Below are 14,056 nucleotides of genomic sequence, written 5' to 3'. Positions count from 1 at the left end.
ATGGAACATTATTCAGCCATAAAAGGAAACGAAATTGAGCTATTTGCAGTGAGGTGGATGGACCTAGAGACTGTTATACAGAGTGAAGTCAGAAAGAGATAAACAAATACCATATGCTAACACATATATATGGAATCTAAAAAAAAAAAAAAAAAAATGGTTCTGATGAACCAAGGAGCAGGACAGGAGTAAAGACGCAGACACAGAGAATGGACTTGAGGACATGGGGAGAGGGAAGGGTAAGCTGGGACGAAGTGACAGAGTAGCAATGACATATATACACTACCAAATGTAAAATAGTTAGTGGGAAGCAGCCGCATAGCACAGGGAGATCAGTTCAGTGCTTTGTGACCACCTAGAGGGGTGGGATAGGGAGGGTGGGAAGGAGACGCAAAAGTGAGGGGATATGGGGATATATGTATACATATAGCTGATTCACTTTGTTACACAGCAGAAACTAACATAACATTATAAAGCAATTATACTCCAATAAAGATGTTTAAAAAAAAAAACAGAAACAGACTCACAGACATAGAAAACCAATTTATGGTTACCAAACGGGAGGGAGAGGTGGCGAGGGACAAATTAAGAAAATGTGATTAACCGGTATATACTACTATACATAAAATAGATAAGCAAGAAGGATTTACTGTATAGCACAGGAAATTATATTCAGTGTCTTGTAATAACCTATAATGGAATAAAATCTGAAAAAATATACAACTGAATCATTTTGCTGTATAACTGAAACACAGTACTGTAAATCAACTATACTTGAATTTAAAAAATTACTGATCACAGATCACCATACCAAATATAATAATAATGAAAAAGTTTGATATATTGGGAGAATTACCAAACTGTGACACAGAGACACAAAGTGAGCAAATGTTTCTGGAAAAATGCTACCGACAGACTTGCTAAATGCAGGGTTGCCTGCAACATTCAATTTGTAAAAAATGCAGTATCTCCAAAGCGCAATAACGTGAAGCACAATAAAACAAGGTATGCCTGTACCTTATGACTGGTATCCTTATAAAACTGGCAGAAACAGACATACACAGAAGGAAGACAACATGAAGACATACAGGGAAAACATGTAAATATGGAGGACTGAATGCATGAATAAGAGAGGAGAGAGACATGGAACAGATTATTCCTTAATGCCTTCAAAGGAAGCACAGCCTTGAGCACACCTTGAGTCACATGAAATGTGAATGGATTAAATAATCTAGTCAAAGGTCGAGATTGTGAGAGTAGATTAAAAAAAAACAACAACACAAGACCTTCTGTGTTCTGAATGTTTGTTTCCCCTCAAAATTCATATTTTGAAATCCTAACCCCCAAAGTGATGGCAGTAGGAGGTGGGGCCTTTGGGAGGTGACTGGGTCATGAGGGTAGAGCCCTCATGAATGGGATTAGTGCTCATAAAAAAGGTTCAAGAGAGTACCCGTTCCACCCTTTGAGGATACAGTAAAAAGATGACCATCTAAGAACCAGGAAGCCCTCACCAGATACTGAATCTGGGAGTGCTATGATCCTGGGCTTCCCAGGAATTATAACACTTTTGAAAAATAAATGTTTTTTGTTTATAAGCCACCTAGTCTTATGGTATTTTGTTATAACACTCTAAACAGACTAAGATAAGATCCAACTGTATGCTCTCAACCGGAGACACACTTTGGACTCAAAGAAATAAACAGGTTCAAAGTAAAAGGATGGAAACAGGTATACCATGCAAACAGCAACCTTAAGACAGGTGGAATGGCTCTATCAGTATTAGACAAAATAGACTTTAAAGCAAAAAAAGAAAAAGTCTGTAGAAACAATGAGGGACATTTCATTGACAAAAGGGTTAATTCATCAGTAAGATATACTGACTATAAATACACATATACTTAATAACAGGACCACAAGGCTCATTAAGCAAAAACTAACAGAAAGGAGAAATTAACAATTCAACAGTAATAGTTCAACACTTAAAACCCCAGTCTTGATAGAACAACTAGACACAAAATCAGCAAGGATACAGAAGGCTTGAATAACACCATCAACCAACGCATCCACAGACCACTCTAACAAACAGGAACAGAATGCATTCTTCTCAAACACATGGAACATTCTCCAAGAAAGACCATATGCCAGGCCACAAATAAACCTCAATAAATTTACAAGAAGTGAAATCATACAAAACGTTCTCAGACCACAGTGGAATTCAATTAAAAATTAACAACAACAAAACTAAGTCATGAGGATATAATGTACAGCATGGGGACTATGGTTAATAATGCTGTATTGTATATTTGGAAGTTGTTAAGAAAGTAAATCTTAAAAGTTGTCATCACACACAAAAAAATCTGTAACTATGTGAGTGATGGATGTTACCTATACTTACTGTGGTGATCATTTCATGGTATATACAAGTATAGAATCATTATGTTGTATATCTGAAACTAATATAATGTTATATGTCAATTATACCTCAATAAAAGAAGAAAATCTTTGAAATTTAAAAATACATAGAAATTAAACAATTCACACTTTCAAAAGAAGTGAATCAATCATACCAGAAATTAGAAAATACTTTTGAGCTGAATGAAAAGAAAATCACAACATACCAAAATTTATGAGGTGCAGCTAACGCAGTGCTTAGAATAAAATTTAAAACTAAACACCTATACTAGAAAAGAAGACATCTCAAATCAATAACCTAATCATGTACCTTAAGAAATTAGAAAAAGAAGCACAAACTATGTCCAAAACAAAGAGAAGAAATAGAAAATAAGATTATAGTGAAAATAAATGAAATAGAATATAGAAAACCTACAGAGAATATTGATGAAACCAAAAGTTGGTTCTTTGAAAAGATCAACAAAATTTACAAATATCTAGGTAGACTGAACAAAAAAAGAAAGAAAGAAAGAAAGAAAACACTCAAATTACTAAAATGAGGAATGAAAGACGGGTCATCACTAACAATATTACAGAAATTTTAAACAGTATAATAGAATACTATGAACAAATATATGGCAACAAATTAGATAAATAAAATATACAAATTCCTAGAAAAACAAAAGCTACCAAAACAGACTCATAAAAAAAAAAAAAAGAAAATCTCAACAGACTTATAACAAGGAAAAATCTGAATTTCTAACTGGAAAACTTCACAGAAACACACACACATACACACACACACACACACACACACACACCACCAATGAATGACCAGATGGATTCACTGGTGAATTTTATCAAACATTTAAACAAGAATTAATACCAATCCTTCAAAAACTCTTCCAGAAAACAAAGGAAGAGACAACACTTTTCACCTCATTCTACAAGGCTATTATTAGCCTGATTCCAAAGCCAGACAAAGACAACATAAGAAAACAGCAAGTTATTTTCTCTTCTGAATACAAACATAGATATCCTCAATAAAATCCTAGCAAACTGAAACCAGTAACATATAAATGGGATCATAAATCAGAATCAAGTGAGATTTATCCCAGGAATGCAAAGTTGGTTTAAAATCTAAAAATCAATTTATGTAATACATTATATTAATAAAGGATACAAATTACATGATATAAATGCAGAAAAAGCATTTGACAAAATCCAACACACATTCATCATAAAAAGCCTCCCACAAATTAAGAACAGAAGGGAACTTCCTCAACATGAAAAAGGGCACGTCTTAGTCTGTTCAGACTATAACAAAATATCACAGACTCAGCAGCTTATAAACAACAAACCTTTATTTCTCACGGTTCTGGAGGCTGCGAAGTCCAAGATCAGGGTGCTGGCCAACATGGTCAGGCTCTGGTGAAGGCCCTCTTCTGGGCTGCAGACTGCGGACTCCTCACAGTGTCCTCACGTGGTAGAAGGCACCAGGAAGCTCTGTGAGGTCTCTTTTATAAAAAGAGCACTAATCCCGTTCATGAGGGCTCCACCCTCATGACTTAAGCACCCCCCTCAATGGCCCCACCTCCAAACACCATCACATTGGGCATTAGGATTTCAACATATGAATTTTGGGGAGATATTGTACAAACATTCAAACCACAGCAGGGCATCTATAAAAAACCTATAACTAACATCATACTTAACGGTAAAATACTGAATGCTTTCCCTCTGATAGTAGGAACAAACAAATATTTCCACTCTCACCACTTCCATTATACATTGTACATTCTAGCCAGGACAATTAGGCAAGGGGAAAAAATTAAAGGCCTCCAGCTGAAAAGGAAGCAGTAAAGCCATCTTTGTTTGCAGATGACATGACCTTGTATATACAAAATTCCAAGCAACCTACTAAAAATTTCTAGAACAGGACAAACAGGGTCACAGTATATAAATCAGGGTCAACATATACAAATCAATGGGATTTCTACACACTAGTAATGAACCATCTAAAACTAAAATTAAGAAAACACTTCCATTCACAACAGCATCAAAAAGAAAATACTTGGGAAAAAATTTAACAATAAATGTCCAAGACACACTGAAAGTTACAAAACACTGTTGAAAGAAATTGAATAAGACCTAAATAAATGGAAAGATACATTCATGAATCAGAAGATTTAATTTGTTAAGACAGCAATACTCCCCAAATTGGTCTACAGATTCAACATATCCTCCATCAAAATCCTTGTTGGCTGTTTTGCTCAAAATGACCAACTGATTCTAGAACTCAGTTGAAAATGCAAGGAACCCAGAACAATCAAAACAATCTTGAAAAGGGACTTCCCTGGCAGCCCAGTGGTTAAGACTCCATGCTTCCACTGCAGGGGGCATGGGTTTGATCCCTGGTCGGGGAACTAAGATCCTGCATGCCGCACAGTGCAGCCAGAAAATTAAAAAAAAAAAAAAAAGTCTTGAAAAATATTATGAAGTTGGAAGACACATTTCCCAATTTCAAAACTTACCACAAAGTTGCAATAATACAGTGTACAGCACACAGTGGTACTGACATAAAAACAGACATATAGATCAATGGACTAGAATTCCAAATCCAGAAATAAACACTTATATCAATGTCAACTGATTTTCAACAAAAGTGCCAAGAAAAATTCGTACCTCTTCAACAAATGTTGCTGGGACAACTGCATATTCACAAACAATAATATAAACCTGGATGCCTATCTCATGCCATACCCAAAATTAATTCAAAATGGATAAAATACCTATATCTAAGAGCTAGAACTATAAAACTCTTAGACAAAAACACAAGAGTAAATCATCATGACCTCAGATTAGGCAATAGTTCCTCAGATATGACAACAAAAGCACAGCAACAAAAGAAAAATAGATAAATGGGATTTCATCAAAGTGAAAAAAACTTTCGTGCTTCAAAGGACACCATCAAGAAAGTGAAAAGCTGAGTGAGAGAAAATATTTGCAAATCACATATCTGATAAGGACCTGTATCCAGAATATATAAAGAACTCTTACAACTCAACAATAAAAAGATAAACAACACAATTTTTAAACAGGCAAAGGATCTAAACAGACATTTCTCTAAAGAAGATATACAAATGACCAACAGGCATGTAAAAAGACACTCAATGTCATTAGGAAATATGTATCAAAACCACAATGAGATTACCATTTCACACCCACTAGGACAACTATGGAAAGAAGGAAGGAAGGGAAGGAGGAAGGGAAAATAAGTATTGATAAGGATATGGAGTCACCGATATGTTTATTTCCTAAGGACAATTCACTTGAAAGGTGAGAATTCAGACTAAACAGCTTACAGAGTGCTCTGACATAAAATCAAGAACTCCAATTAGGACTTCCCTGGTGGCACAGTGGTTAAGAATCCGCCTGCCAAATGCAGGGGACACAGGTTCGAGCCCTGGTCCGGGAAGATCCCACATGCCACGGAGCAACTAAGCCCATGTGCCACAACTACTGCCTGTGCTCTAAAGCCTGCATCCCACAACTACTGAGCCCATGTGCCACAACTACGGAAGCCCATGTGCCTAGAGCCTGTGCTCTGCAACAAGAGAAGCCCACACACCGCAACGAAGAGTAGCCCCTGCTCACTGCAACTAGAGAAAGCCCGTGCACAGCAGCAAAGACCCAATGCAGCCAAAAATAAATAAATAAACTAAAAAAAAAAAAAAAAGAACTCCAATTAGTCTTCTAATTTGTGCAAACTCCCAATAATTGTAATTTTTACTTTGTTACTGTCACTTTTTATTCATTCACTATTCTAAAAAAGATAACACCCTTTTGCAAAATAACAACTTTTTAAGCATTTACTGATGTCCAATACTAAAATTCAGCTCCGATTTCCTGCTGCTAATAACTGTAATTTGAATCCCATAGATATTTAATTCCAGTATATCCATTATTCATTAATACTATGACTTTAAGACCACAGTTGCTAAATGGAGCACAAATGATGAATCCAGCATCTTAATGAGTCTATATGTAACTCTTGCTTTATTAGCTAAAGCTTTCAAGATGTTACAAACACACAAAAACAAGGAGTTAAGATGAATTAGAATCACAGAAAGAGCTTAGAAGAAACCGTAGAGGCCACTGAACTCAATCACTGTATTTTAAAAGTTGTGGAAATTGAGAACCAAAAAGGTTAAGTGAATCATTCATGGTCACACTATACATAGTATAAGCCCATCCTATATCACACACATACATGCATCTTACCTTTCTGGTGATGTCTTAGAAGTGACAGGACGCCCACGTACACCCTTTTTACTTTTATGGTCTACAGAGAGGACCTTATTTCTTAGGCTCCTTTTCCACTAAGAAAAAAAAATGGAATTTGGAATTTCAATAATAAATATAGCAATATGACAATTAAGACGCACTTAAATTTTCTTTTTATTTAGAAATTCAAGGTAAACAGCCAAAGTCATAACGGTTCACAGAGGGGGAAAAATGCAATCTACAAAATACCTGGCATCTTTTGCTAGTGAGGATATATAAGTCCAATAAATAATAGAAGAAAGACATGTATGGGCTTCCCTGGCGATCCAGTGGTTAAGACTCCACATTCCACTGCAAGTGGCGTGGGTTCAATCCCTGGTTGGGGAACTAAGATCCCACATGCCACGCAGCCAAAAAATAAATAAATAAATGAATAAATAAATAAATAAAGGGTCTGGACTTAATTCGTTAAAAAAAGAAAAAGAAAAAAGACATTTAAAAATGTAAAGGTAATTTTAGTCAGGAAATAGACATTTTAAGATTCAAAAGCTTACATAACTATGAGAAATGGTGAATGTGTTTAAAGGAAATAAAAATAATTACATGCCGAGTTAAACAGAGTCTGTGATTATGAAGTAACTGCATTTATAAACAATTGGAAGGGATTACAACTGATTCCCTATGAACTGCTGCATGGAAAAACTTTAGGGAAGAGTCAGATATCTTACTAACAGTGTTTAGGTTTAATCCAACTACAAACAAAGTTAAAATTGATTTAGTTAATATAGAAACAGGACTTCCCTGGTGGTGCAATGGTTAAGAATCCGCCTGCCAATGCAGGGGACACAGGTTCAATCCCTGGTCCGGGAAGATCCCACATGCCACGGAGCAACTAAGCCCACGTGCCACAACTACTGAGCCTGCACTCTAGAGCCTGCGAGCCACAACTACTGAGCCCGCGCACACAACTACTGAAGCCCACACATCCTAGAGCCTGCACACCGCAACTACTGAGCCCTCATGCTGCAACTACTAAAGCCTGTGTAACTAGAGCCTGTGCTCCGCAACAAGAGAAGCCACCGCAATGAGAAGCCCACGCACCACAACAAGAGTAGCCCCTGCTCATCACAACTAGACAAAGCCTGCGTGCAGCAGAGACCCAACGCAGCCAAAATTAAAAAATTTTTAAATATATATATATAAACAGTGTGGGGACCTCCCTGGTGGCGCAGTGGTTAAGAATCCGCCTGCCAATGCAGGGGACACAGGTTCGAGCCCTGGTCCAGGAAGATCCCACATGCCACAGAGCAACTAAGCCCATGCACCACAACTACTGAGCCTGTGCTCTAGAGCCTGTGAGCCACAAATACTGAAGCCCACGCGCCGAGAGCCTGTGCTCCGCAACAAGAGAAGCCACCACAATGAGAAGCCCGCACACCTCAATGAAGAGCAGCCCCAGCTCGCCGCAACTAGAGAGCCCGCACGCAACAACGAAGACCCAATGCAACCATAAATAAATAAATAAGTAAATAAATTTTTCTTTAAAAAAGAGAAACAGTGTGAATCTGGGCAAATAAATTACTTACCTTCTCTATGCGTTAGTTTCCTTACGTAATAATGGTTACTATCTCACAAGGATATATGATGATTATATATGTAATAAGTTTAAAATACTGTCTTCCTTCCTAAATAGACATTTCTCCAAAGAATACATAAAAATGGCCAAAAAGCACCACAACAAAGAGCAGCCCCGCTCGCCGCAACTAGAGAAAGCCCACGTGCACCAACGAAGTCCCAACGCAGCCAAAAAGAAATAAATTAATTTTTTTTTACGAAGTCTACAAATAACAAATGCTGGAGAGGGTGTGGAGAAAAGGGAACCCTCTTAACACTATTGGTGGGAATGTAAATTGGTGTGGCCACTATGGAGAACACTATAGAGGTTCCTTAAAAAACTAAAAATAGAGTTGCCATATGATTAGCAATCCCTCTCCTCGGCATATATCCAGAGAAAACTGTAATTCAAAAAAATACATGCACTCCAATGTTCATAGCAGCACTATTTACAATGGCCAAGACATGGAAGCAACCTAAATGTCTATTGACAGATGAATGGATAAAGAAGATGTGGTATACATACACACACACAAACACACACACACACACACACACACACACAGTGGAATATTACTCAGCCATAAAAAAGAATGAAATAATGCCATTTGCAGCAACATGGATGGACCCAGAGATTATATTAAGTGAAGTAAGTCAGAAAGAGAAAGACAAATACCATATGATATCACTTATATGTGGAATCTAAAATATGACACAAATGAACTTATTTATGAAACAGAAACAGACTCAGAGACATAGAAAACAAACTTACGGTTACCAAAGGGGAAAGGGGGTGGAGGAGGGATAAATTAGGAGTTTGAGATTAGCAGATACAAATTAATACATATAAAATAAACAACAGGGTCCTACTGTATAGCACAGACAACTATATTCAATATCCTGTAATAAACCATAATGGAAAAGAATATGTATACATATGTATAACTGAATCACTTTTCTGTACACCTGAAACTAACACAACAATGTAAATCAACTATAGCTAAAATATACTGTCTTCCTCAAAGAGATATTTGTACACCTATGTTCATAGCAGCATTTTTCACAATAGCTACAAGGTGGAAACAATTCAAGTGTCCCACCAATAATAACACCTATAATAATGAATTGTGGCATATACATACAATGAAATATTACTCAGCCTTAAAAAGTAAGGAAATTCTGACACATGCTACAACATGCATGAACTCTGACAACTATGAGATAATAAAAAATATTTATATTGGTCTCTGGCCCCAGTTCCTACACAGAATTCCTAAAACCCTTGTAATTTCCTTGGTGATAGATGTGCCTTTTGTACTAATGAAGCGACTCTGGGTGAGATCCTGGATGGCTCCTGGATAGGGGCTAGTCACCAGAAAGACCAAGCCAATATTACAAGCTTGGAATTCTCATCTTTGCCCCCCATTTTCTAGAGAGGGGAGAGGGACTGGAAACAGAATTAATTATTGGTCATGCCTATGTGAGCAAATCTCCATTACAATAGCAAAAATATTATATGAGGTTCAAAGAGCTTTCAGGTTGGTAAACACATCCATATACGTGGAAGGTGACACACCCCAACTCCACAGGGAAGGAAGCTCCTGCACTCAGGACCCTACCAGACCTTGCCCTATGTATCTATTCATTTGGCTATTCATCTGTATCCTTTATCATGTCCTTAAATAAACTGGTAAATGTAAATAAGTGCTTCTCTGAGTTCTGTGAACTGCTCCAGCATAAATTAATCAAACCTGAGGAGAGGGTCATGGGAATCTCAGATTTATAGCCAGCTGGTCAGAAGCACAGGTGACAACCTGGAATTGTGATTGGCATCTGAAGTGGGGTGGGAGCAGTCTTGGGACTGAGCCCACAACCTGTGAGATCTGAAACCATCTCCACATAGATAGTGTCAGAATTGAGATAAATTGTAGGACACCCAGTTCATGTCCCAGAGGATTGCTTGGTGGGGGAAAACCCGCACACATCTGGTGTGAGAAGTGTTGTGAAAATGATAGTAGTATGAGAGTAAAGGAGAAACACAGGAGGAAGATGGGTTTTTCCCAACTCAGTGACATTAGGTTAAGTGAAATAAGCCAGTAACAAAAAGACAAATACTCTATGGTTCAAGTTATAGGAAGTATCTAGAGTACACAGAGATAGAAAACAGTAGAATTTTGGTTGCCAAGGGATGGGAGAGGGAGAAATGGAGAGTTATTTTTTAATGGGTAAAGTGTTCTGGTTTTGCAAGATGTAAAGAATTCTGGAGATAGACGGTGGTGATGGTTGCACAAGAATGCGAATATACTAAACGCCAGTGAACTGTACCCTTAAAAATGGTTAGGATGATAAATTTAATGTTATGTGTGCTTTACCATAATTGAAAATACATTTGAAAAAGTAAAAAAAAAAATTTAAGTAATGAAAAACACTGTCTTAACCATGATAGCCCTCAATAATCTGTCATTTTTATTCTCCAGGCATTATTATCTCATTATCACCACAGCCCTACATGGTATAAAACTCATCACTTTATAAGTGGGAAGTGAAGCTCAGAGAATAAACTTCACCAATTAACCCAAGTCTGCCTGACATAAAAGCCTATGCTCCTTTCAATGCTGCAGTTCTAAATTACACAAATTCTCTGAAATCTTTCCTATCAAGATATCAACCTAAACACAATGTCACTCCCATTTCACTACAAAATGTAAATGTATCAATATAACTAGATTAAAAATACATTTTTCCTCCATTTTCAGTATCACTGTCTTAGTTCTGCCTCTTACTTCTGACCTGGACTCTTGCAATGTTCTCCTAATGGGATTCCCTGCAAATGGTCTCTTCTTCCCCTCCAGTCCAGCAGCCACTCCATCATGAAAGTTAAATCTTTCAAAAATGCAAATCTGATGTCATTCTCCTGCTTAAATTCCTAAGTATTCCCCACTACCTAAGGAGAAAAAAAAAAAAGAACTGAGTTCTCTTTCTCACTTCTGCTTCCCATGAATCTTCTATTCTGACAACACTAAACTATATGTAGTTCCCTGAAAGTGCATGCCATTCAGATCCTTTAACATCTTTGTGTACATGTTTCCTCTTACTAGAATGTGCTTTGCCCTCCCCAGTTCTCCTTGTTCATTAAGTCCCAGATCAACACCACCTATGAAGCCTTCCTCACTCTCTAGAAAAGTAAATCAGTATCTCTGCTGTAACACTATTTTACATACCTCTATTACTGATAACAGTTCTCACAATGAATTACATTATTTGTTTACATCAAACTGCAACCAGGACTGGGAATAATTTAGCTCACAAGCTAGACTCTCAGAACTACTGGTTAACTAGTTTCCCACAACTGTTTCACTAATCTCACAGTAAATGCAGCTTTCACATTTTTTGTTTCCAAATTTTTTTCTACCTTACTAATAACATTGTAATTAGGTTTTGCCTATATTTGCAAAATGCTGAGAGTACTAGTCTTTGAGTCTCATATTCTGTACAGAAAAGAAACATAATTCCCACCAAAGAGGGGGAAAAAGAACGAGGAGTTTTAAACTATTACAAAAAATGAAACAAACACATTGAGACAAAATGAAGATAACTTTAATAGGAGAGGAGGGGAATTGATTAAAATTTTATTAACTCTAAATAACAGTAAGATGTTCCAATGCCCATCTCCAATCCTACCACAGCCAAGGGTAATCTGGAGTGTATCTACAGACATTATCAGAGGAAAACAAAAATTCACTTAGACGTTGATAAATTGTTTCTTATATTTAATATCACACTAGAATGTTTTTTCTTTCAAAAGTTGGATTAGAATTGCAGCCTGGATAATAACTTGTATTTTTCAGAGATACAATTTTTCACTTAGTCTATGAACCTATATATATGCTATCTCTGAAAAAAAATCAGATAACAAAGAATTCTCCCACAATCTGATTATGAATGAGAATTTATTCACATACATATTTTGAAAGCTATCTGATCACAAATAGGAAGGTTGAAATAGTATGAATAATTGTAATTTAAATATGAAAAAACTTATAGAAGAATAAAAGACTTTGCTTAGAGACAAGATCAAATCATTTAGTTACCTGATTTTGAAGCTCTCATTCTAGCAGGGACACCAAAATAAAATCCTATGATAATTAAAACCAAATGTTCCATAGGAACTTGACTAAAATTTTTCTTGGACAAATCAACTCTACATCCATTCTAAGTGGTGCAGTGTTCACAGTCTCAACTGAGTACTTCTTTACATACTAAAAACGAACCAAATCTGCATCCTGAAGAAAATATCAGCTTTGCTTACAACTACTTATCCATGTCACAGCCTACTGTAATAAAAGATGGATGATGACTTTCCAACCAATTGAGATTACTGGTCAGGATTTAAATTTTATACCAGAATTTCAATCCTATTGACTCTTCATCTAATTTCCAAATTAGCAACATGTAATGTCAACACTGAAAACACTTATCAGAAAACGTAAGCTGAAATTATTTGGTAACCAACATCTACTGAACAGCTGGATAAACTGGTGAGGTCGGGGGAGAGAGGCTATCTGGGGAATCCTGTATTCTCTTCAACAAGTTTTCCCTGATGGTAACACCTTGCATAACTGCACAGCAATATCATCACCAGGAAACTGACATTGAAACAATCCATGACCTTATTAAGATTTCACCTGTTTTACATGCACACACTTGTGTGTGTGTGTGTGTGTTTGTGTGTGTGCATTTAGTCCTAAGCGATTTTATCACATGTAGACATCTCTGTGACTACAACCAAACTCAAGATATAGAACAGTTGTGTCATAAAGATCCTTTCTGCTACCCTTTTATAAACACATCTGCCCCTCTCCCCTTCCACTAACCCCCTACCCTACAGGATCAAATCATTTAGTTATCTAATTTTGAAGCTCTCATTCTAGCAGGGATTTCCCAAAGTTTTCCTAGACATTCAAATGAACATTTAAGAAGAAAATAAAGTGAATTCTACACAACCTATTCCATTAACTAGAAATAAACAATTCCCAATTCAATCTATAAAGCAAACATTATACTGATACCAAATCAATATAATGACAGTACAAGAAAACTAAAGACTAATATCCCTGATAAGTACAGACAAAAATACTCAACAAAAATCAGCAGATCAAAACCAGCAATATATAAAAAGAATAATACAGCATGACTAATTAGGGTTTATTCTAGGACAGAAAAGTGGTTTAATAATTGAAAATCAAATCAATCTATGATTTAAAAAAGAAAAAAGACCCTACTCTACATTGCATGCATACAATAAACTCACTTTAAATATAAAGACACAAACAGATTAAAAGTAAAGGGATGAAGAAAGAAACACCATTCTAAGACATCAAAAGACAGTTGAGTAGCCATATTAATTTCCGACTGAGATATCAGAGGAAAAAACAGTATCAAATTTGGGGATACAGGGATAAAGAGGAATATTACATAATGATAGAGGGGTCAATTCGCCAAAAAAAATAATAATCCTTAATGTATATATGCCTAACACCAAAATACATAAGGCAAAAACTGATAGAAATATTGATACAAGGACAAATAGACGTATCTACAATTATAGTTGAAGACTTCAACATCTCTCTATCAGAAACAGATCCAGCAGGCAGAAAATCAATAAGGAAATAATTGAACTGAAAAACACCATCAGCCAACTAAATCTAATTAACATTTATAGAATACTTCATCTAAAACAGAATACACATTCTTCTCAAGCGCA

At 36.3% G+C, this 14,056-nt stretch overlaps 1 protein-coding gene across 6 annotated transcripts in view; it reads right to left on the bottom strand.

Moving 5' to 3' along the window:
* SENP7 (SUMO specific peptidase 7) overlaps positions 1 to 14,056 on the bottom strand; it is a 147,704-nt gene that overhangs the window by 87,751 nt on the left and 45,897 nt on the right. For all 6 annotated transcript variants that reach the window (XM_068546836.1, XM_068546837.1, XM_068546839.1 and 3 more), the window contains one exon: positions 6,676 to 6,773. In XM_068546836.1, coding sequence (XP_068402937.1) covers positions 6,676 to 6,773 — 98 coding nt within the window. The remainder of the gene's footprint in view (positions 1 to 6,675; positions 6,774 to 14,056) is intronic.

Source organism: Eschrichtius robustus, chromosome 6 (assembly GCF_028021215.1).
Source record: "Eschrichtius robustus isolate mEscRob2 chromosome 6, mEscRob2.pri, whole genome shotgun sequence".
In the NCBI taxonomy this organism is placed as follows: domain Eukaryota; kingdom Metazoa; phylum Chordata; class Mammalia; order Artiodactyla; family Eschrichtiidae; genus Eschrichtius; species Eschrichtius robustus.
Note: the sequence above shows the minus strand (reverse complement) of the source record. Positions and strands in the feature narration are given on the sequence as shown.